This window comes from Gracilinanus agilis, chromosome 1 (genome assembly GCF_016433145.1).
Source record: "Gracilinanus agilis isolate LMUSP501 chromosome 1, AgileGrace, whole genome shotgun sequence".
NCBI classification, from domain to species: Eukaryota; Metazoa; Chordata; class Mammalia; order Didelphimorphia; family Didelphidae; genus Gracilinanus; species Gracilinanus agilis.
Genome location: NC_058130.1, coordinates 595,578,209 through 595,599,391, shown reverse-complemented (window position 1 = coordinate 595,599,391; position 21,183 = coordinate 595,578,209). Strand labels below are relative to the sequence as shown.

Below are 21,183 nucleotides of genomic sequence, written 5' to 3'. Positions count from 1 at the left end.
TTTTGTTTATATGGGTTATGTCTATTAATATTTATCATATAGAAATTAAAATTATTTTGAAAAGTTTTGACCTTGCGGAGCCTCTGAAAGAGTCTCAGGGGCCCCCAGGATCCCTGAACCATTGTTCCATAACATACTACATTTTTATTGTCACATCATTGACTAAAAATATAGATTCTACAAGATCCCACTGTGCTTAATGTATATTGATTGTTTTTAAAAGCATTTGATTCAGAGGTGTAAAACCCTGCCCTCTAAGAATCATCTCCCATGCATATGTCAATTTATTTCTTGAAAGAAATAACAAAAAAATTTTTTGTATAATCAACAATTAGCTATATGGTAGTGGAAAAAAATAGTGGCTCTGAGTTCAAAGGATGCTACAAACCTCCACCTGATGCTTACTATTTCTTGTATCATAGTCAACTCACTAACTTCCCTTGGACTTAGTTTCCTGATTAGTAAAATGGGGAAGGGAATGGACTAGATGGCCTTTGAGATTCTTTCCAGCTCTAAATCTATGATCATAGGAATGTATTTTATATGTACATATATATCTTTATATACATATATCTATATATATACACACACATATATATCACATTATGATATAAAGCAGGGAGACAAGTTTGCCACTATTATGCAGAAGTCCAGTGGAGAGTTTACATGAAAGAGTCCTGCCTAATAGTAAGGAAGATTAAAGTTGGCCTTCCATATGTTCCTTTTTGTAGATGATTTTTGTGACAATTGTATTATGTCCCAAAACATTGCAGTCTCCTAGATAATTAATAACTCGGAATTTAACCTCAAATAAGAAACTAAATGGGCAAAAAATGCCTTGAATGGACAGTCTCACAGAGCTATTCATTCCATCAGTGCAAATATCTTGAGCAAAGATTAGAAATGGACAATAAATTAGGCCCAGAATCAAACAAAAGGAGAAGGATAGACAAGATTTCTTTTAGGAAATTGCATAGTGATGATTCTAGAATAAAGGCCAACCTTTTTTTTTAAAACCCTTACTTTCATCTTAGAATCAATACTACTTATCAGTTCCAAAGTAGAAGAGTGGTAAGGGCTAGGCAATGAGGGTAAAGTGATTTGTCCATGGTCACATACCTAAGAAGTATCTAAGGCCAAATTTGAACACAGAACCTCCCATCTTCAAGTCTAGCTCTCTATTCACTGAGCTACCTATCTGCCCCCAAAGACCCATCTTTTTGACACTAACATTCTTCCATTTGTCTCTATGATGGCAAGTCATGTAATACCACAATGTCAGAAGAATTAAAGCTGAGAATCAACCAAAGAGCAAAAGAAGAAGTTTACATTGGGTCTGAGAAAAGTGTAATACATTACGATGAATTGCATAGGAGAAATAGTAGAAAAAAATGTCATCAGAGTATGAGTAGAAAAACAGATAGACCAGTCATCTAGGAATAACTGACAGATAGTTGGTCTACTTATTGATAAACATAAAATGTCAGATCAGTGGGAAATCAGAGTACATTGGATAGAATCCCACTCCCATTTCCCAGTACTTAATTATAATAAATATATGGGATAGTATGAGTAACAGTTACACAGAAGGGCAAGCATAGATAGATTTTGATCCATGTCATAAGAATACCTCTACTGATGAGATTACAGATTCATCAGAGCATGAAGTGAGTTGATTTTCTCATAATACTCCCTTATTCTTTATTCTCCCTTTTAATGTTTTGCAAATGAGTTTGTACCTTAAACAATATATATCTCCCCTTGGCAAAAAGATTACATTTTTGGAACTTGATGTTTTTCTATAGTAACTATTTTGTGGTGTTTAAAATTCTTTAAGAAATGTTGACTGTCAGGTTGTTGTGACTAATGTTTTCTTTTGTCCATTTCCAATATTTTGGAGTTACCAGTTTTAACAGGTCAGGGTGGAGGTACAATAATTGCATGCCATGTCTTCTTCTCATATTTACCCTCTCTCCTTACTTGGTGTTTGCTTTTACTTTTGCTTTCAGAGTTCATATCTGATTGCACAAAGACATCTGGTTGAAAAATAGCTGAGTTATATCCTGCTTCTTCAAATTTAGTAAATTATTGTTTTTATGATGTCATTCAGCGCTCAATAATCTAGCACATTGTGTCTCTCTTATTAGAGAAAGTTGTCTTGATGCACAGTTGTGAAGGTTCTAAATAACAGAGCTTTGGGTTTTTTCATTTCTTGATACTGAACAATATTTCTTAACAAAAATTTTCCTGTTCTTCCTTGAGTTCATTTAAACAAAAAGCCTGTTAGCACCAAAGAATATGCTGAATTTTTGTGGAGGATCTAGTCCATTTCTTTATACTATTAAACAAATTTTTGCAATATAAGCTGTTGTCATCATTATAGTTTGCTTACCCTTGCCATAAGCACTGCAGGTAGAGATAACCATGTATTCCATGATATCATTTTTGTTGTCCTTTGTTGCACAATGAAAACAATTTCTCTATTCCTTTATTTTCCTGTCTGAGTAGAAATTATAGGCCTTCCATTCAATGCAACTTCTTTTTATCTTATATTTGCATTTGTGAGGAGAAAATCAAGACAGGTGTGTTTCAATTTCACCAGTAGTTTATCAAATTATTGGCCATTAGAAAAAGATAGTATAACTCCAAAGGTAAATTACTGATAGTAGATGGTCTAAGAATGATGTAATTCTTAGCATGTTCTGACTCTCTTCTGACATTCTTCCACCATTGCTACAGAAAAGAAATGGTCAGGAATGAAAACCATTTTTTGTTTTTGTTTATTTTTTATCTGTTACCATAAAAAATCATCTCTAAGTGATGAACCTAGTAGAAATAAGCCTATTCAAACTTTCCTTGGTTAGTCCTCAGTAAATGCAGTTTGATCATTTGGAAGAAAATGTTAGAACTTGTGCTCTGCTGACACAGATGGCAAGAACCCAGGTTCACCTCCATATCATGTCTTCAATAGAAAATACGATCAAAGTCCCTCCCACAATACAGTGCAATCATCGGAGCCCAATGATAATAGATCACATTTACATGCCACTTGTAGGGTATAAAATACTTTACTTAAAACACCACAGTGAGGTAGATAATAAAAGCAGCTAAGTAGAATAGTCAATAAGGCCTGGATTTAGAAGAATGAGTTCCAATTTGGCTTCAGACACTAATTAGCTATGTGACCCTGGACAAGTCACTTACCCTCTATTTCAATTTCCTCATCTTTAAATGAAGATAATAATAGCATCTCCCTCCCAAGGCTATTATGAGGTTCAAATAAAATATTTGTAAAATGCTTCCCAAACCTTAGAACACTATGCAAATGTTAGCTAGTAGTAGTAGTAGTAGTAGTAGTAGTTATTAAAAGTTTATTTCAGGGGGCAGCTGGGTAGCTCAGTGGAGTAAGAGTCAGGCCTAGAGACAGGAGGTCCTAGGTTCAAACCCGGCCTCAGCCACTTCCCAGTTGTGTGACCCTGGACAAGTCACTTGACCCCCATTGCCCACCCTTACCATTCTTCCACCTATAAGACAATACACCAAAAATTAAGGGTTAAAAAAAAAGTTTATTTCAGATGAGAACGTGGAAACCAAATAGGGGTAAGTGACTTACTCAGAGTCACAGACCTACTTGTCATAGCCAAAATTTAAACCAAGATCTCCAGACTCTACAGTGTTTTCTACCATGCCACACCTGCTCTTCTATGAAATATAGTCTCCAGATATCATTTAGTCATTGCAGAAGACTGTGAGATTGTTGCCACCTTTCAATATCTGAGATGATGACCTAACAGTGCCCAGAAGTGAAAAAGCCACAGATAAACATACTTCAGCTATGGAGAGGGAGAAGAAAAAGGAGTTCAAATCTGGAGATCTGTGATTTCATTAGTGAGGGGAACTCCCTGGGAAGAAACTGCCCCAGCCAATGTGGAATTGCATCTCCTCTGTGGTTCTGGGACATTGGAGAACTGATGTAGGCTGAAATGTCCTACAAACCCTACCAAGTAGCTGAAAACAATCAACAGAATATAGAAACAATAACTAGTTGATTAGTATGGGGCTACCTTTTAGATAAGACCTTCAAGTTGCTTAGATACGTAATTATGAGAAAACTCACACTCATCTTTAGACTTAATCTATTTCGGGGGGTCTCTGAATGGCAAACAACAAGTGGTTCAGTTTCCCAGTCACACAGGACTAAGTTCAAACAATGCTCAGTTTCCACACTCACTGCCTTCCTTAGAGTCTATGCAGAAAAGAGCAAAATTTGACCAAAAGTTGGCTGAGGTTGTTTAGCATATCGTTAACATCCCAGTTACATTGTGGTTTGGGTCTCCCCTTCCCTTCCCCATAATGGACAAACACAGTGAATCATGGGTAAAGCCATGCAGTCAAAAGTGGATCACGGGTAAAGTGGCATCAGTTCAATGGAAATACAAGCCAATAACTACCCAAATAAATGATCCCTTCCCTAGTAACTAATCAAGATAAAAGAGTTCCTGAGAACTCCTATCTACCCTTTGCCTTAGCTTACCATTACCTTTGCTTACTTTACTTGAGTACTTCTTGATCTATAGCCACACTATTACTGTTTCTCTTATAATAAAGTTTGTTCCCTCGCAAGGGAGTCAGTCTGAACTGTCGATCAATTCTTGGTGCGAAACCCCAATCAGCCTTGCCCACATCAGAAGGAAATGACAAAACACTCCAGAATCTTTGCTGAGAATACCTCAAATGGGGATCATGAGTGAAGTCAGACACAGATTAAATGAATGAACAACAATTGAGAGTTGTATGATTTATTCAGGGTTATACAGAGAGTATGTGTCAGGGGAATTATTTGATTGCAGGTCTTGCTGACTCAGAATTCAGAATTCAGCTCTCTACCCACTAGTCCATCATGCCCTTCACTATAGCCATAAGATTATAAATAACCAAGATATAGGATAGTAACAGAGGAGTTCATCTCTCTCTCTCAGATATCAGATACCCAGAATCTTTGGAGGCTCTTTGGAGGCTCATACACTGAAGGTTGGACCTTCTTTGTCATATTGTTATACCATGAAATTCATACTTCTGACTACCTTGCATCTCTCTGATGTTCCTCTCTGGGATAGGGATCTTAAAACTAGGTTCAAGGCAGGACTATCAGAAACTTTCATATTTGCTCAGTGAAATATAGTGCATTTTCTTCATCCAAGCTCTTATGGTCTACTGCGAATTATTCTTTTTCTGTTTGGGGCAAAAATATATCTCTTCCCTCATGTTTGTGAAGTGACTTAATCATCTCTTCAATCCAAGATTTGATGGTAACTCACTGTGAGGCTATCCTAAGTACTAACTGAACAGGAGATAATATCTTCCTTGTAACCCACCTTTCTTCTCGTGATGTCAAGGCTGCTAGATGACGGAACATAAGTTTGTAGTGGATCCACTCAGTACAATTTCCTGGATTTTTCCAATCCCTGCCCTCATCACATGATGAGGAGCAAAGGCAGTGTATAGTGGGAATAATCCAAAACTAAAGCTTGGCAGGACCAAGAACCATGGTAGGATAAGAGGGCAAGGGACTCAAGAGAAGAAGACAGTGTAGAGCTGAACTGGCTATCAAAGGGTCAAGATGAAGAAGGGAGGAAAGTCTAACTAGTATGAGGGTGCTAGCCTGGGAAAGAAATGAAAGGGAAAGGTACTAGAGGTCATTCATGGTGAAAATCAAGAATAGAGCTACAGAGCCAGGCCTAGAGATGGGTGATCCTAGGTTCAAATCTGGCCTCAGACACTTCTCTGCTATGTGACCCTGGGCAAGTCACTTGACCCCCATTGCCTAGTCATTAACCATTCTTCTGCCTTGGAACCAATACACAGTATTGATTACAAGAAAGAAGGTAAGAGTATAAAAAAATAAAGAAATGAGATTCAAATTGTAAGGCAGAGTGAAAGGTGGGATGGCAAAAGATTATGATGTTTTATTATTCAAGGAATTTCAGAGTTCATGAAGTTGGAAGTGGAATACTCTTGGGGGCTGGCAAAATCAAGAGTATGACCGTCTTTATGAGTAGCTAGAATATTTTGGATGGAAATGAATATGTTGAGGAAATTGAAATGTTACAACATTTGAGAGGGTATCAGTATGAGTGTCAGATTGGTTTTCAATGTATTTGCACTACAAATTACTGCTTGAGCTCATGGTATCCTACCCACTGCCTGATATATAAAACTTGGGGAAGATGAGGTAGAAGAGAAAATAATGATACCCAACACTCATGACATCTGATGTTCTGGTTACTAAACTTCTATTAATGTAGCATGAGATCACGATAGCTTTTTGGGAAGGCACATTACACAATTAACTAATATTTTCATTACAGTCCCCTAAAGTAATTAAATCTTTAAAGTGCTGCTAAATAAGTTGCCTTCCCTCTTATACTTATATATTTGTGTTGTGTGTTTTTTTAGCTCCAAATACCTGGCTATACATTTGACCTTATTAAATTTCATCTTAATTTCAGCCCATTTTTCTAGCCTGTTGAAATTTTTTCTGATCCTCATCCTGCCTTCCAACATATGTTTTTGCAGGTGGAAGGAGAATTCCTCCACAGGGAAATATTTAATGGCCTCTATTCCTACAGTACCCCCAGAACATTTTTTGCAAGAAACTAGAGAGTCATTAAAATAAATACTTCAAACCATTAGGCTCAAGATACCATTATACATTCTATTTAAGAATACTTATTAATCAATCAACAAACAAACATAAATTAAGTACTTAATAGATGCTGTACTAGGGTGCTAAGGGTACAAAGACAAAAAATGGCACATCCCCTGCCTTCAAAGAGCTTTCTGTAGAAGGAGACAATATGTAAATACATTAGTATATAGAAAACAAATCCAAAGCAAATAGAAGGTGGAGGGCCCTGGTAGCTGGGGCTCAATGTAGGTTCATCATCAAGAGTGGAGGCAAGAGATAGTCAGACACAAGCCATTTCTGGTTAGGAAGAAACCCTTGATGCTAAAAAGCATAGCTTTGGGTCATTAGGCTAGAAGCTAGCAATTGACTTTAGGAAAATATACGTATTTATGCTGTACTGGGTGGAGTGCAATGTCACTTATCATTTACTTGCAGGTGGCTTTGGGGAAAGTTAGAATGTTTACACGAGGCAACATATCACTGTAAATTTCATCACATATTTCACTCAATTTAAACATAAACATCAAAAGGTCATAGCAATCATACCTCTGCCAACAGACGGACATCACTGGGCAAGAGAGAGTTCTCACCCACCACATAAATACAGTTTTGGGGCAGCACGATTGATGATAATGTCATCATATGAGTAGTTAAAATGCTGAGAAAGGAATTCCAAGGAATTACTTCTATACTATCACTGATCCATTATTTAATTCTCTATGGGCATGATTGTTCAAATAACTATGAAAGCACCTATTGCTCCATCTCATCCATAAGAATGTCACATGAGGTTTTTTTCAATCTCCTTGCTGAAATCTAGATATACTTTATCTGGTATGAAAACACTTTCAAAAAAAGAAATGAGGTTATTTTGCCATGATTTACTTTAAGTAAATGAATGGTCACTCCTACTGAAAACCATCTATCCATAATAACTATGATGCTCTGTATTACAGATAAGACTTCATTTAATTTGATCCAACAACCACTTATTAAAAATCAACTATACCAATAAATGTTTGTTCACTGACAGAGGAGATAAAAGATTTAGGAAAAAAACATGGTCTCCATACTCATAGGGTAGGTAAAGTTGAAAGGTATAGCTTATAAATATCTATAATAAAAGTAATGTTTCAGTGCATAAGAAAAGATGCGAGGAATATACTGGACTCCCAGATAGAGTATTTATTCCTTGAAGGACAAGTCAGTTAACTCCTCTGAGCTTCACTGAACATCTTCTGCAAATTGGGTTAAGAAAACATGTACTGCTTTCCTTACTAGGATGGCATCAGGAAACAACATTGTAAACCTTTAATCTTTATGTAATTAATTATAATTGTATGACAAGACTTCTTATGGAATTCTTGAAATGAATACAGGATGACCCAAAAGTTAGAATGCAGTTTTAAAAAGATTTAATAGTTTAAATGAGTTTTAATAATTTAAGACTGCATTCAGAATTTTGGGACACTGTATAGTGAAAAGAAGACATTATAAATTGCAATGATGTTGTTAATAAACAATATTATATTCTTTGAAAGGAAGAAGGGAAAAAAGCATTTCTATGTGAGATTCACATAGGGGATTAGGAAAGGGACTATAGAATAAAGGTACTTGACTTTTAAAAAATTTCAGTATTTTGATATACATTTCAGCATAATTGGTTTCCTTTGCCATCCTATATATTTTATTTTGTGCATCTAAGAATATTATTCTGAATAGGGGCTCATAGTCTTCAACAGATTGCCAAAGAGGTCTGTGATACCAAAAGAAGGTTAAGAATCACAGAAGCAGAGAAGTCACATTTGAGATGGACTTTAAAGGCTGGATAGAAATTCAACAAGTATGGGGGGAGGGAGGGAGGCAGGGAATTTCAGACAAAAGAGACAGTGTAAACAAAGACAAAAGTATGGGAAAGGATGACAGATACACAGAAGATGATAACTGGTCGGTTCAGACTGGAGTCTTGAATACATGGAAGAACATGCAGTAAGGTTGAAAAGATAGAGTGGTATCAGACTGCAGATATTCTTGAGGACAAGGCAAAGGAGTTTGAACTTTACTCATTAGGCAATAAAGAGCTTTGAAGAGTTTTGAGCAAAGGTGGCAAATGACTAGATCCACAAGTGAGAAAAATGATTTTGCAGTGAAGAATGGGTTCAAGGGGAAAGAAAATAGAGTCAGGGAAATATGTAAGAAGGCTAGTGAAACCATCTAAGTTAGCAGTAATAAGATCTTGTGCTAATGGCAGTAGGAAGAGGGAAGATGGGAAGGAAGGAAGAGATATGGTGAAGGTAAAATAGATAAGACTTCACTACTGGTTGCAAAAAAAAATTATGGAGAGGAAAAATAAAAACTAACACTTGAGTTTTGCAAATAGAATCCTGAGGGAGTGATGGTTTTATAAACAGAACATTGAGGGAGTGGTGGTGCTACTGAAAGAAATAGTAAAGCAACGAGTAGAAGTAGGCTGACAAGGAAATAGAATAAAATGTGGTAGGAGACATACTAAATTTGAGGAGCTAGTAGGACTTACAGATAGAGATGTTCTGCAGGGAATTAGAGAAGTGTATCTGGAGCTTGGGGAAGAGGTCAGAATTGGTGAGGGAGACTTGGGGAGGCACTAGTGAAAATAAAATTAAACTGAAAGTACCCTCCCAGAAAGTAAATGATATTGCCAAGGGAGAAAGAAGACCAAGGACAGACCAATGAGGAATGTATACTTTAAGGGCTTAAGTTGGGGATGAAGAGCTAGAAGAAACAGAAAATAGACTATTGGAAGAAAAAAACAAAAAGAAGATATTGTCTCTGAAATCAAAGGAAGAGTATCCAGAAGTGATCAAGAGCATCAGATTTGTAGAGAATTCAAGGTAAAGGCTGAAAAAAAGGTATTTTACTTGGTTATGAGTAGATAATTTCCCCTCCTCTTGGATCACTGCCTTTTCATGGTGGAGAGGCTTACATTGTTCAATGAAACCATGAGCAGGATTACCCAAGACAGATAAATCATAGTGAAAAGTTCTAACAAAAAGTAATCCACTGAAGAAGAAAATGGCAAACCATTCTTTTATCTTTGCCAAGAAAATGCCATGGAAAGCATTAAAATGCTAAAATATATGACATTGGAAGATGAACCTCTCAGACCAGAAGGTGCTCAACATTTTTAGTAGAGGACAGAAAGGTCTGGCATGCTATATGGTCTACCAAATCACAAAGAGTTGGACGTGACTGAATGACTAAACAATAACAACAATAGCAACGTCATCATCATTTTTACAGTAAATTTATAGGGTTATATATTAGATATAAAGGATTAAGGGAAATGGAGGGAGGTGAAAAACTAGAAACATTGATTACTGAAGGGGAGAGAAGTAGGGATAGTAGTTAGATGGGATAGGAGCATCAAGGAAAGACAATTTTTAGGATTGGCAGTTAGTAGGAAGATGGAAAGAAGTTAGTGAATCAGGAAAGAGAAGGGATGATTGCTTGAGCAAGGTTTTGGAATATGAATTAAGGTTGCTGAACAAAAGTTTAGTCGTGGTAAAGAGTAGATGTAGGTGGCACAGTGGATTAAGGGCTAGGAAGACCTAAGATCAAATCTTTCTCAGTCTCTTACTAGTTAGGTGACCCAAGATAAGTCACTTAAATCTCTGTTTGCCTCAGTTTCCTTTTCTTTAAAATAAGGATAATAAGAGCCTCATCTCAGAGGGTGGTTGTGATGATTAATATTTTTTGTATTTGTTTTTGTAATTTGTATTTTTTGTATTTGTAATACAGCATTTGTATTTATACATTTTTAAATATTTGTAATATTTGTTTTCACATGCTTTAAAAATAAATATTTGTAAAACAAAAAGAATAGTGCCTGGCATGTAGTAGACACTGTATAAATGTTTATTCCCTTCTCCCTATTTCTTCTTCTGAGAAATAAAAGAATACACAATGGGTAATGATGCAAAGAAATTTGGGGGAATGGAGGAGAGAAGTTTGAGGGATCTCACATCAGATGGTTTAAATTTGCTCAATGAAGCAAAAAATTAAATCATCTGCATTAAATGTAAAGGAGATTGGTAGCGCTGATATGTGTCAGGAGAGGAAAAGGCTTGTAACAATGCCTTTGAAGAATGAGATAGGGCATCAATGAGAGCAGAGAAGGCAAAAGCTCAATAGCTGTGTGAGGCCAGTTGAAGTTATGTGCCATAAATTTGTAGTGAGTACAATCAGATTGATTCAGTGTTTGACAGGCAAGTGACTAAAAGACATGGCCTTCTAACCAGTGAAAAGAAACATTTCTGTATGGCCACAATCCTAGATAGTGATGTACAAAGTATCCCAAGTAATCTTCCCCAGACCATAAGTCTGGAAGTCACATACCAGTTGGGATTCTAGGATGAGCGAGTAAGAGATTGCTTTTACAATTCTTTCCCTCTCTGTGCCTTAGAATAGTAATAAATGCACCAAATGAAATAACAAAAATGGTAACCAAAAAGGACAAAAGACAAACAATTTTTCTCAAAATAATTCCTACAGAAAAAAAAATAACAAAAAGCTGAATAACTAGTTTTTTGAGCTGAACCTAGGGTTTCTGCTGTACCACCTACCTGCTGCACTGGCCACAGCAGAGCATGGGCTCTGAGATCCATTTAGGTAGGGCAGTGTCTGCTCTTACATTGGAATCTCAATTCAGTAGTCTGGTGAGGAGCACACAACACCCAGACGTTAGAGATCCTTGAAGGCATTTGATGTGACAGCCACTTAAAAATGTGCTCCTTTAACGAGTATGAAGAAATAAAAAGCATTATTTCTAGTATTTCTTCATGGCTACATAACTATACTGAAATATAAGGACTAAATACCTGAATTAATCTTCAACAAAAGCAACCAGCCCCAATAATATGACAGAAGATAGTGGGTGTAGTATATGGGGAATCCAAAAGTTCAAGGTCTTCTTTGGTGTTATCTAATAAAGAGAAGAGGGTTTCACTGAGAAGATTCATTATAGGAAGAACATGAGAAAAAAGTTAGAAGAGATACTGCTGAAACAGAAAAACAAATAGCAAACAATCAAGAAAAGGAATTAATACAATGATAAATACTATGGATTGCAGGATATAAACTAAAAACTACCCAAAGCAGGGGAAAGCATTTTAACAGATTCTATGAAGAACAGATAGATAGAATACTGGATAGAGCATTGGGCTTGGAATCAGGAAGATTTATCTTAATGAGTACAAATCTAGCCTCAGACACTTATTAGCTGTGTGATCCTGGGCAAGTCACTTAACTCTGTTTGTCTCAGTTCCTCATTTGTAAAATGGGCTGGAGATGGAAATGGTAAAACCACTTTAATATCTTTGACAAGAAAACCCAAAAGGGGGTTACAAGGAATTGGATATAACAAACAACAACAAAATTATATGATTCTCCATAAATGCTATTGATATACTCACAAAAAGCTTCAGAATGATTTAGGTATGCAGTGAAAGAATTAAATCAATTAATGAAAGAAACAAGAGTAGAAAACAGGATAGAAATAAAGGTTCTCAAATAAGTAATTAATAAAACAAACAAGAGACAAAGAATTTAGAAAAAAGCATGAAGAAGCACTCAATAAGCCAGTAAAAAAAATTGGAGCCAAGTTTGGAAAGGAAAAAGTAGAGACAAAAAAACCAAGAATGATAATTTAATAAAATCAAAAGACAAGAAGTTTTGAAGAAACATGTGACCCAATAAAAGCTTGAAGAATTTGAAGGGAGTTTATTATGAAAGAATTTAAGAATTATATGTCTTTTAGGAAAACATTATGAAATTAAAAGCCTGAATATTAGCTTTGAGAAATAAGTATTAGAAACATGGCAAAATCCAGATTAATATAATCCAAAGGATGTAGAGAGAGAGTCTCCAAGTATTACTCATAAGGATATTCTATGGTCGGTATTCAGAATTACAATGTCAAGCAATAATATTGTAAACAGCAAAGAAAAATGCCCCTCACATACCAAGGAAAATCAGTTAAAATCTCTTATGACTCTTCTTGGCCTTCCTTGACCTCTTTAAATGCCAGCAAACCTGGGTTCTTTACCTATCATCCTTTGCCCTTGACATATTGCCTCATGAGATCAAATGACTAGTTCTTTTCCAAACATACACTTCCTTGATGACATCTCCTCTTTTTTCTTTGAAGTTCCTTATTCTCTAAAAGTTATAACCTTCTCATACCCATCATTCATTTCTCCATAATTTTCAATTCTTCAAAGACTCTGATGTTCTTTCAGGTATTCAATAATTCAAGTACTCAATTCAATGGTAGAAAGTTAAAAATAAATAATAAAATATTCTTTTGTTTCTGAAAGAAGCTTGAGGAATTTAAATAAGTTTTATAATTTCCTGATTATAATCCAAACAAAAAAGGAGAAATTTTGAAAAAATATAGAAGAAATAGATAAACATTTATAAAATTACTATTTTTTAAGAATAAAAAAATCTACAAACCATTTGCTAATATGTGTCGGTGTGTGTGTGAGAAAGAAACAAAGACAAAGACAGAAAGAAGGGGGAAAAGGAGAAGGATCAAAGTGCCAAATTTTTTAAATGAATAAGGCATGTAAATATATAATGAAGAAAAAATAAAGAATATTCTCAAAAATCAAAGTATACAATTATGTGTAAACAAAAATTTTAATTTAAATTAGAAGCTCTTACCTTTTTTGTGTGCTATGGATCTCTTATCAATAGAGTAAATTTTATAGACTCCTCAGATTAATGTTTTTAAAAAGTATAAAATAAAATTTGTAAGATCACTAAGCAAACCAATCATCTCAAAATGTAGTTATCCAAAAATTTTTAAAAAATAAAATAAAACAAGAGGCAGCTAGATAGCATAGTAGAGAGAACACCAGACCTAGAGTTGAGAGGACCTGAATTCAAATCTGGCATCAGATACTTTCTAGCTATGTGACTCTGGGCAAGTTATTTAATCTCTGCTGTCTTAGAATCAATACTAAAACACAAGGAAAGGTTGTTGGGGGGTTTTTTTAATTTAAAAAAGTTGACAGAAACAGAGTAAGAATTTTTTATTTAAAGGAAATAATCATCCACAAAAAAATGTAAAATGAACAAATTAACAAAACTAGAAATATAGTCCTTCATCAATGTAATCTCAGAAAGAGAAATAAAATAAGCCAGAAATTAATTAACAAATTAATTAACACTGCTCAAAATGGCTTTACAAGGTCTAATAAAACTTCAAAGAGAAATTATGTATTTTGCATGAAAACAGATCACAAATCATCCCTACCTTCCCATCTTGTATGTTTTGTCCAAGTTGTTCCCAAAATCTGCAGTCCTCTATATCTTCTGGCATTGCATGGATACTAATGGAGCAAAGATTCACCATATGCTCTCCCCATTTTTTTGTTGGCTGTATATTTTTTTGTATTTTGTGACTAGCTTGTATTTTTTTCGGACTGTATATTTTTTTGATAGTAACGTTTATGTAACATTTCTTCACTGATTTCTCATTTATATGTGTTACACACAGCTACTGTCCATCAGGTAAGTACTGACTGCCCTTGTGGTGATCTTCCACTTCAATTCTTTTAGAAATAGTGCTATTTTCTGATTCCACTGTACATCACCATGAGAATATTGATGTTGGCCATATGGGCCTTGGTTTCACAGCACCTTTTCAGCAACTTAGTCTTTAGTAATTGCCTGGGGACCCTGAGAAGTTAAATGACTTATCTAAATCCACCCAGCCCATATAGGTCAGAGATTTCACTTTTTAAAAGCATCAGATTTTTTTTTTTAACTTCAATTGTCAATCTGTACCGTACCACTAGGAATTCATAGAAACATGAAGAAACCTATAAGAATTGATATAGAATGAAGAAAGCAAAACCAGCACAATTTTATACAAAACTACAACAATATTAATGAAAACAACACTAAAAGTCAGTAGAATTTAGAATAAATGAAATGATCAATATTGATTTCAGATAATGACTACGGAATCCACTACCATTGTTTTAGTGGAGAGGTGGAAGACCATGAGTACAGAATGTTACCAGTAGTGGTTCTCATATTTTACTTAACCATTTTGTTTTACTATTATAACTATGAGTGGTGAGATAATTGGGAATTGAATTGATATAAAAATCAATGCACGTGTAAACATTGTTTAAACAACACTACACACTATAATCCCAAAGTGGCAATTTTGAAATAGTCAAATTAAAGGCAGGTGGGTGGCTTGGTGGATAGAGAGCCAGCCTTGGAGATGGGAAGTCCTATGTTCAAATCTGGCCTCACATACTAGTTGTGTGACCCTAGGCAAGCCAATTAACCCCAATTGCATAGCCCTTACCATTCTTCTGCCATGGAATTGATATTTTGTAAGGGTAAAGTTGTTGGGTTTTTTGAGTCAAATTAGAGATATTTCTTTTCTCTATATTCTTTTTTTAATATAAATTCAAAATGGGTAGAAATACAATTAAACTGAAGTAGCATCTCATACTCATCAGACAGGCTAACATGACAAAAAGGAAAAATGATAAATGCTGGAGATGTGGAAAAATGGAGATACTGATACAACCATTCTGGAGAGTAATCTGGAACTGTGCCCAAAGGGACATAAAACTATACATACTCTTTGACCCAGCAATACCACTATTAGATCTATAACCCAAAGAGATTAAAGAAAGGGGGGAAAAAACCACCCTGTACAAAATCATTTATAGCAGTACTTTTTGTAGAGGCAAAGAATTGGAAACTGAAGGGATATCCATCAATTGGAGAATGGCTGAACAAACTATGGTATATAATAATGATGGAATATGATTGTGCCATAAGAAAGGATAACAAGCTAATCATAAAAAACCCTGGAAAGTCTTATATGAAGTGGTTCAAGGCGAAGTGAGCAGAATCAGGAGAAAGTTGTATACAACAACAATAATAATGATAATCAATTGTGAATGACTTTAAATATTATCAACATGACAAAGATCTAGGGCAGTTCCAAGAAACATATGACAAAAAAGGGATATCCACTGCCATAGAAGGGATAGATAAAGTCTGAATGGGAATTGAAACATATAATTTTTTACCTGATTCCCTCCATGAATTTTTTTTAGTGTAAGCAATATGTCTCTTTCATAACAAGATGAACATGGAAATATGTATTATATGATAATATGTGTACAACCTATATCATATTATCTGATTTCTTTGTGGGGAGGAGTGGGAGAGAGAACATGGATTATAAAATATCAGAAAATAAATATTAAGAATTATATTGCCATTTGACATGTAATCTAGAAAAAAATTATTTAAAAAAAGAAATACAATTAAAATGCTATGGTTTTATTGCTTTTTTTTTTTTGGTTGGTGTTTTTTTTTTTTAACCTTTCCTAAGTTATCTGTTCTACCAACATGAAGAAACTTAATTCATTGAAAAGAAAAGTCCTTATTCAATACTGAGTAGAGATTCAATTTTAGCTTCAGATTTCCTACTGACATAAAATCACAGCTAAATTTCTTTATTTCCTAGAACCATAATCCTATTTAACTGGAAAATTAAATTTAACATTCCCCACAGGAATGGCACAATAGCTAGAGAGCCAGGCCTGGAGTTAGGAAGACCTGAGTTCAAATTTGACCTGAGACACTTGCTAGCTAAGATGAAACTGAGGCTGAGAAATGATGTTTCTTGCCTAGATTCACACACCAGTAAATGTCTGAGGTAGTGGTCAAACTCAGGTCTTCCTTATTATAAATCCAGTACTCTACCACCTAGCTGCATGTGAAAAAAAAACAAAACTCTACTTTACCTTATTTGTTTTTATTCACATAAATGCATACACAGTTGTGTAAAGGATACTTGTCTTCCTCTCACTCTGAAACCAAGAACTCCATAGTTCTTTGCCTCAGCATTTGTTCTCTCATTTTAGGTGAAGGAGACTGGAGGCTATGACTTTTGATAGTTCAGGAGAGAAGTCACCCAAGGTCTAGAACTGTAGTCCATTTAGGTTTTACAGTCAGTCCAGCACCAACAATAAAGAAGCAATCTTTAGGACCCAGTCCATTGGTAGTTGATAGAATAGGTCATCCAGCAGCAATTTGTATTTAGATGAAAATGTAGTGAGACCAATGCCTCGTAGAAATCATAATATGAGACTAAAGACTGAAGGCTCCTGGGGGAAAGTGAGTGTGCCCCCAAAATATTGTGAAAGGAACTATTTGTACTTCTATTATTGTTATATCATACACACACACACACACACACACACACACACACACACACACACACATATATATCCCTTCCAGACTTATGAGAAAGAAAGCTTTCCATATCCAGAGAAAGAACTGTGGGAGTAGAAACACAGAAGAAAAACATTTGTTTGATCACATGGTTCCATGGGGACATGCCTGGGGATATAGACTCTAAATGATCACTCTTGCAAATATTAATAATATGGAAATAGGTCTTGATCAATGATACATGTAAAACCCAGTTGAATTGCTCTTTGGCTATGGGAGGGAGGAGGGAGGGAAAGAGTATGAATCATGTAACCATTGAAAAATATTCTAAAATAAATAAGTAAATAAATGAAATTAAAAATATACATATATCCCTTTGTAAAAGTTAATTGATATAAATTGAGTAAATAGAACTATAGTGCAAGTCACTAGAGATTAACATAGGGAAGATTTAAATTTAACCACACCAAGAATTAGGAAAGAAACATATCAATCCCTTACCACTAGAACAGCAAGAGGAAGATATAACCAGCTTCATGAAGAGTGAGAAAGACCAGAGTACTTGCTAGAATTGTACAATACAAACTCAGAAATATGTAGATAAAATATTATTTGTACATCACACATTTTTAGCATCACTCATCTTTCCCTATCCATCCTCTACTGGCCCTCTTTAAATTTTAATTTGGATACTGGATAAATATCTATTAGGATTAAGTGGATTTGCTGGGGCAGCTAGGTTACTCAGTGGATTGAAAGTCAGACTTAGAGATAGGAAGTTCTGGGTGCAGATCTGGCCTTAGACACTTAGTAGATGTTTGTCCCTAGGAAAGTCACTTAACACCCATTACCTAGCCCTTATAGTTCTGCTTTGGAACCAATACACAGCACCGATTCTAAGAAGGAAGGGAGGGGTCTTTTTTTTTTTAAAGTCTTAATAAGATCTAAAAAGTAGCCATGGTGAAGCAGATAGAAGACCCACCCCTGAGTCAGGAAAACCTGTATTTCAATCTCTGTGACCTTGGATAAATCACTTAACCTCTAAGCATGCAATTCTCTAAGACTTTAAATTGCTGTCCATGTGTTATTCTGCATTGGTTGAGGGAGTTTCCCACCCAACCCCCTTCCATATATCAAAGAAATCACTTGTTCAATCTTAAAAAAAAAAAAGAGCATCATCTAGATCAATTAGAATTTAGTACTATTAAATGCATAAATAGATGCTTTGATCATTCTAAACACTTGAAATATAAAATAATGGTTGCAGAAACATACCTCAAATATCTTTGATCTTCCATTGACAACAGGATGGCCCAAGCATTTGGTGCATCATTACAAAAGAAACTATTCAATTCTGATACCCATAAATCTTTTTATTTATGCAGAAGTTATTTTGATGGCAGAATAGTAATATTTTCAAATGACATTTTTTAGTTTTATTTTCTTAGTTATTTTTAACCCTGTAAGGGCTTTTATGGAATTTATAACTGTCCAAGGACTCTCTTTTCAAAGTGAGAACTTCCCTATTACACCTACGAGATAAAACAATTACAAAACACCAGCGTCCCAAGGTGCAATGTTCCCTGGGAATACAACGTCATAATGGTGTGTGCACAGTACTTCCTTAGATTACTGCCTGGCTAGGTTTGGCATTTGAGTATCAGCCTTCTTAGGCTGGTACTGATTAACTGCAACATGTGCTCATGTGTCAAAAAAAGATGTCTGCCATCCAGAAAACAATATTATAATAAAATTTTATTTTGCAAAATATTCAGACTTAGGTCTAATTTAAACACAATTCACGTTAATAATGAAGATATCGGGGAAACATCTTGAATATTAAGTAAAAGGTGCTCGCATAATGTCCGCTGAACCTTCTGCCCCCACGATTCTATATGCCCACATGCTTCTGTCTGTCAGCTTCTGCCTCATGATCAACTCCTGCTGCGGCATTGATTGGGTTTCAGGAAGGAGAAAGGCGACCCAGGGTTTAAAGGGCTCTCACTCCCACCTGTCAAGTATCGTCCACATGGTCTAACTTGCAAATAGCACGTGTGTTGGGTTAGATGAATCTCCCGTTGTTGCTCAGTTTATTACAGTCTCCGGTGAAAAGAAACCGAGTAACCGAGCTATCCTCACGGTCACCTTGGAAATCTTCAAAAATGAAACTTGTTCCTCGGCCACGCACACAATCCACTGATCCCTACTTCTCATCCTAGGTCAGCGGAGCTGGGGGGGGCGGGGCGGGAAAGGGGTGGGGCTTGGACCGGGAGGGGTCTCCTCTGGGCGGGGTGAACTGAAGCCAGGAAAGGCAAAGAAAAAAGCCTCCTTAGCACGCAACCAATAGAAGCTACGTATGCAAATCAAACCCCTGTCGCCTCGGTAACCGTGATGCACCCTGGCCAATGAGAGTCTTGAGGGCCCCGGCTGGGCTCCGTGATTGGGAATGAGGAAGGGGGTGAGGAGACCAATGGACTGTGGAGACTGCCAGGGGCCGGCTGCTGGGCGGAGGTATGCAGATGTGATTTGAAAAGCCGGCGGGAAATCCGAGTTTCGCGGGAGGACCTTGGCGCGTAAACCGTATCCCTTCATTCATTGTCAGCAGCAGCTTCCTGGAGCCATTTTTCAGCTGCCGGCCGCAGCACTGGGGCTGCCGCCGCCTCCTCGCAATCCGTTGCATCGGCTGCCCCCGCCGCCTCCATCCCCCCTCACGGTCCGATATCTGTGCTGCCGGGACCCTCCTCTCTCTGGAGCCCTGATTATTTTTGGCCCCCAGGGCCCGTGCATTGCGGAGAAATAAAAAGAAAAAAAAGAGAAAGGGGGCTTGGAAGCGCCCCGGCGGGGAGGAGAGAAGGCGGAGGAGAGACCGGGAAACTCCGACTGAAAATAATAAAAGAAATTGAAAAAAAAACATTATAAATAATTAGAGCAATAAAAAAGAGCACGCGCAAGAGATGAGAAAGGGGATCCAACCCGCCCTGGAGCAGTTCCTGGTGACCGCCGGGGGTGGGGAGGGGGCGGCCGCCGCCGCTGCCGCCGCCGCCGCTGCTGCAGCCTCCATGGACAAAAGGGCATTGCTGACCAGCCCGGGCTTCCCAGCCGCCGCCGCCCCCGGCACTTACATCCAGATCCTCACCACGAACACTACCACCACCTCCTCCTCCTGTTCCTCTTCCCTCCAAAGTGGGGGTGCCGCCGCCGGCCCCCAGCACACTAATGTTCCCGGCGTGGAGCAGACTGCCGGCAGCCTCCTCTACTCCACCCCGCACGGACCCTCCAGCCGAGCCGGGCTGCTGCAACAGCAACCAGCCTTAGGACGAGGCGGCGGTGGCGGCCCTCCGGTAATACCCCCCCCTCTCTACCCCCATCCGTCCTCCATCCCCCTCCAACCTTCCCAGGCCGCGATGGGATAGGCATATGTGCATGTCCAGGACTTGGGGTGGAATACGGAGCTCTCTCTGCTCCCCCCTGACCCCCTAAAGTACTGGGGCTTGGTGGGCTGCATTGTTGGGCTTCAGCTCTTGCCCCAGAGGGACAGGGATTTATTGTTAAGAGGCTCTTCACCTCCGGCCCCATTCCTAGCTCCCACTTCCCGGGGAGCATCGTGGCTCGGCTTTGCACCAACGACGTGAAACACGGGAAAACTTTTCGTGCCCCCTCCTCCCCAGATCTTTTCTCTCTTCACTTTTTCCACAACCCCTACCCCACCCCCCTAAAACCCCGAAGCTTCCTCTTTCTCAGGGCGTCGGAAGGGGTCACGCCCCGGATGAAGAAGAAGTTGGGGGGAAGGGAGCTAATAAGTGGGGTGAGGGGGGGCTGTTGCAAGAGGAAAAACTAAGAGAGATTTGGGACATTGACAAGAGGCTTGCCCAGTTCTCACCACCCCTGCCTTCTGTCCTGTAGCCCCATTTGTGACCTGGGGCTCTCGGAGAAGGCCTGGAGTGGGTGGGGGTTCCTGATGGACGGTGGCGGGGGGTTGGGGGGGGTGGCTGAATGCCCGGCACTCGCGGGCTTTGGCTGCCTCGCGCTTTAGACATTTTGGGATCTGTAACTCCCTGCAACAAAGAAACTGAAGGAGGAGGAGGAGAGGCGAGGATTGGGGGAGGCGGCGCGGGAAGGATAGCGCCGAGTGGGGGTGGGGTGTGTGCGTTTGGGGGGTGAGGGGGGAAGGGTGCTGGTGCAGCCGGCTGGGGCACATCGTGGCAGCACCCGCGTGGCCCAGTCGCCCCGGCCTTCTT

The 21,183-nt window shown here is 37.8% G+C and overlaps 1 protein-coding gene across 1 annotated transcript in view; it reads left to right on the top strand.

Annotated features, from left to right (window-relative positions):
• Positions 1–19,899: 19,899 nt before the first annotated feature.
• Positions 19,900–21,183, top strand: part of E2F3 (E2F transcription factor 3) — a 95,635-nt gene continuing 94,351 nt past the window's right edge. Inside the window, exon 1 of the mRNA XM_044667447.1 lies at positions 19,900–20,286. Coding sequence (XP_044523382.1) covers positions 19,900–20,286 — 387 coding nt within the window. The remainder of the gene's footprint in view (positions 20,287–21,183) is intronic.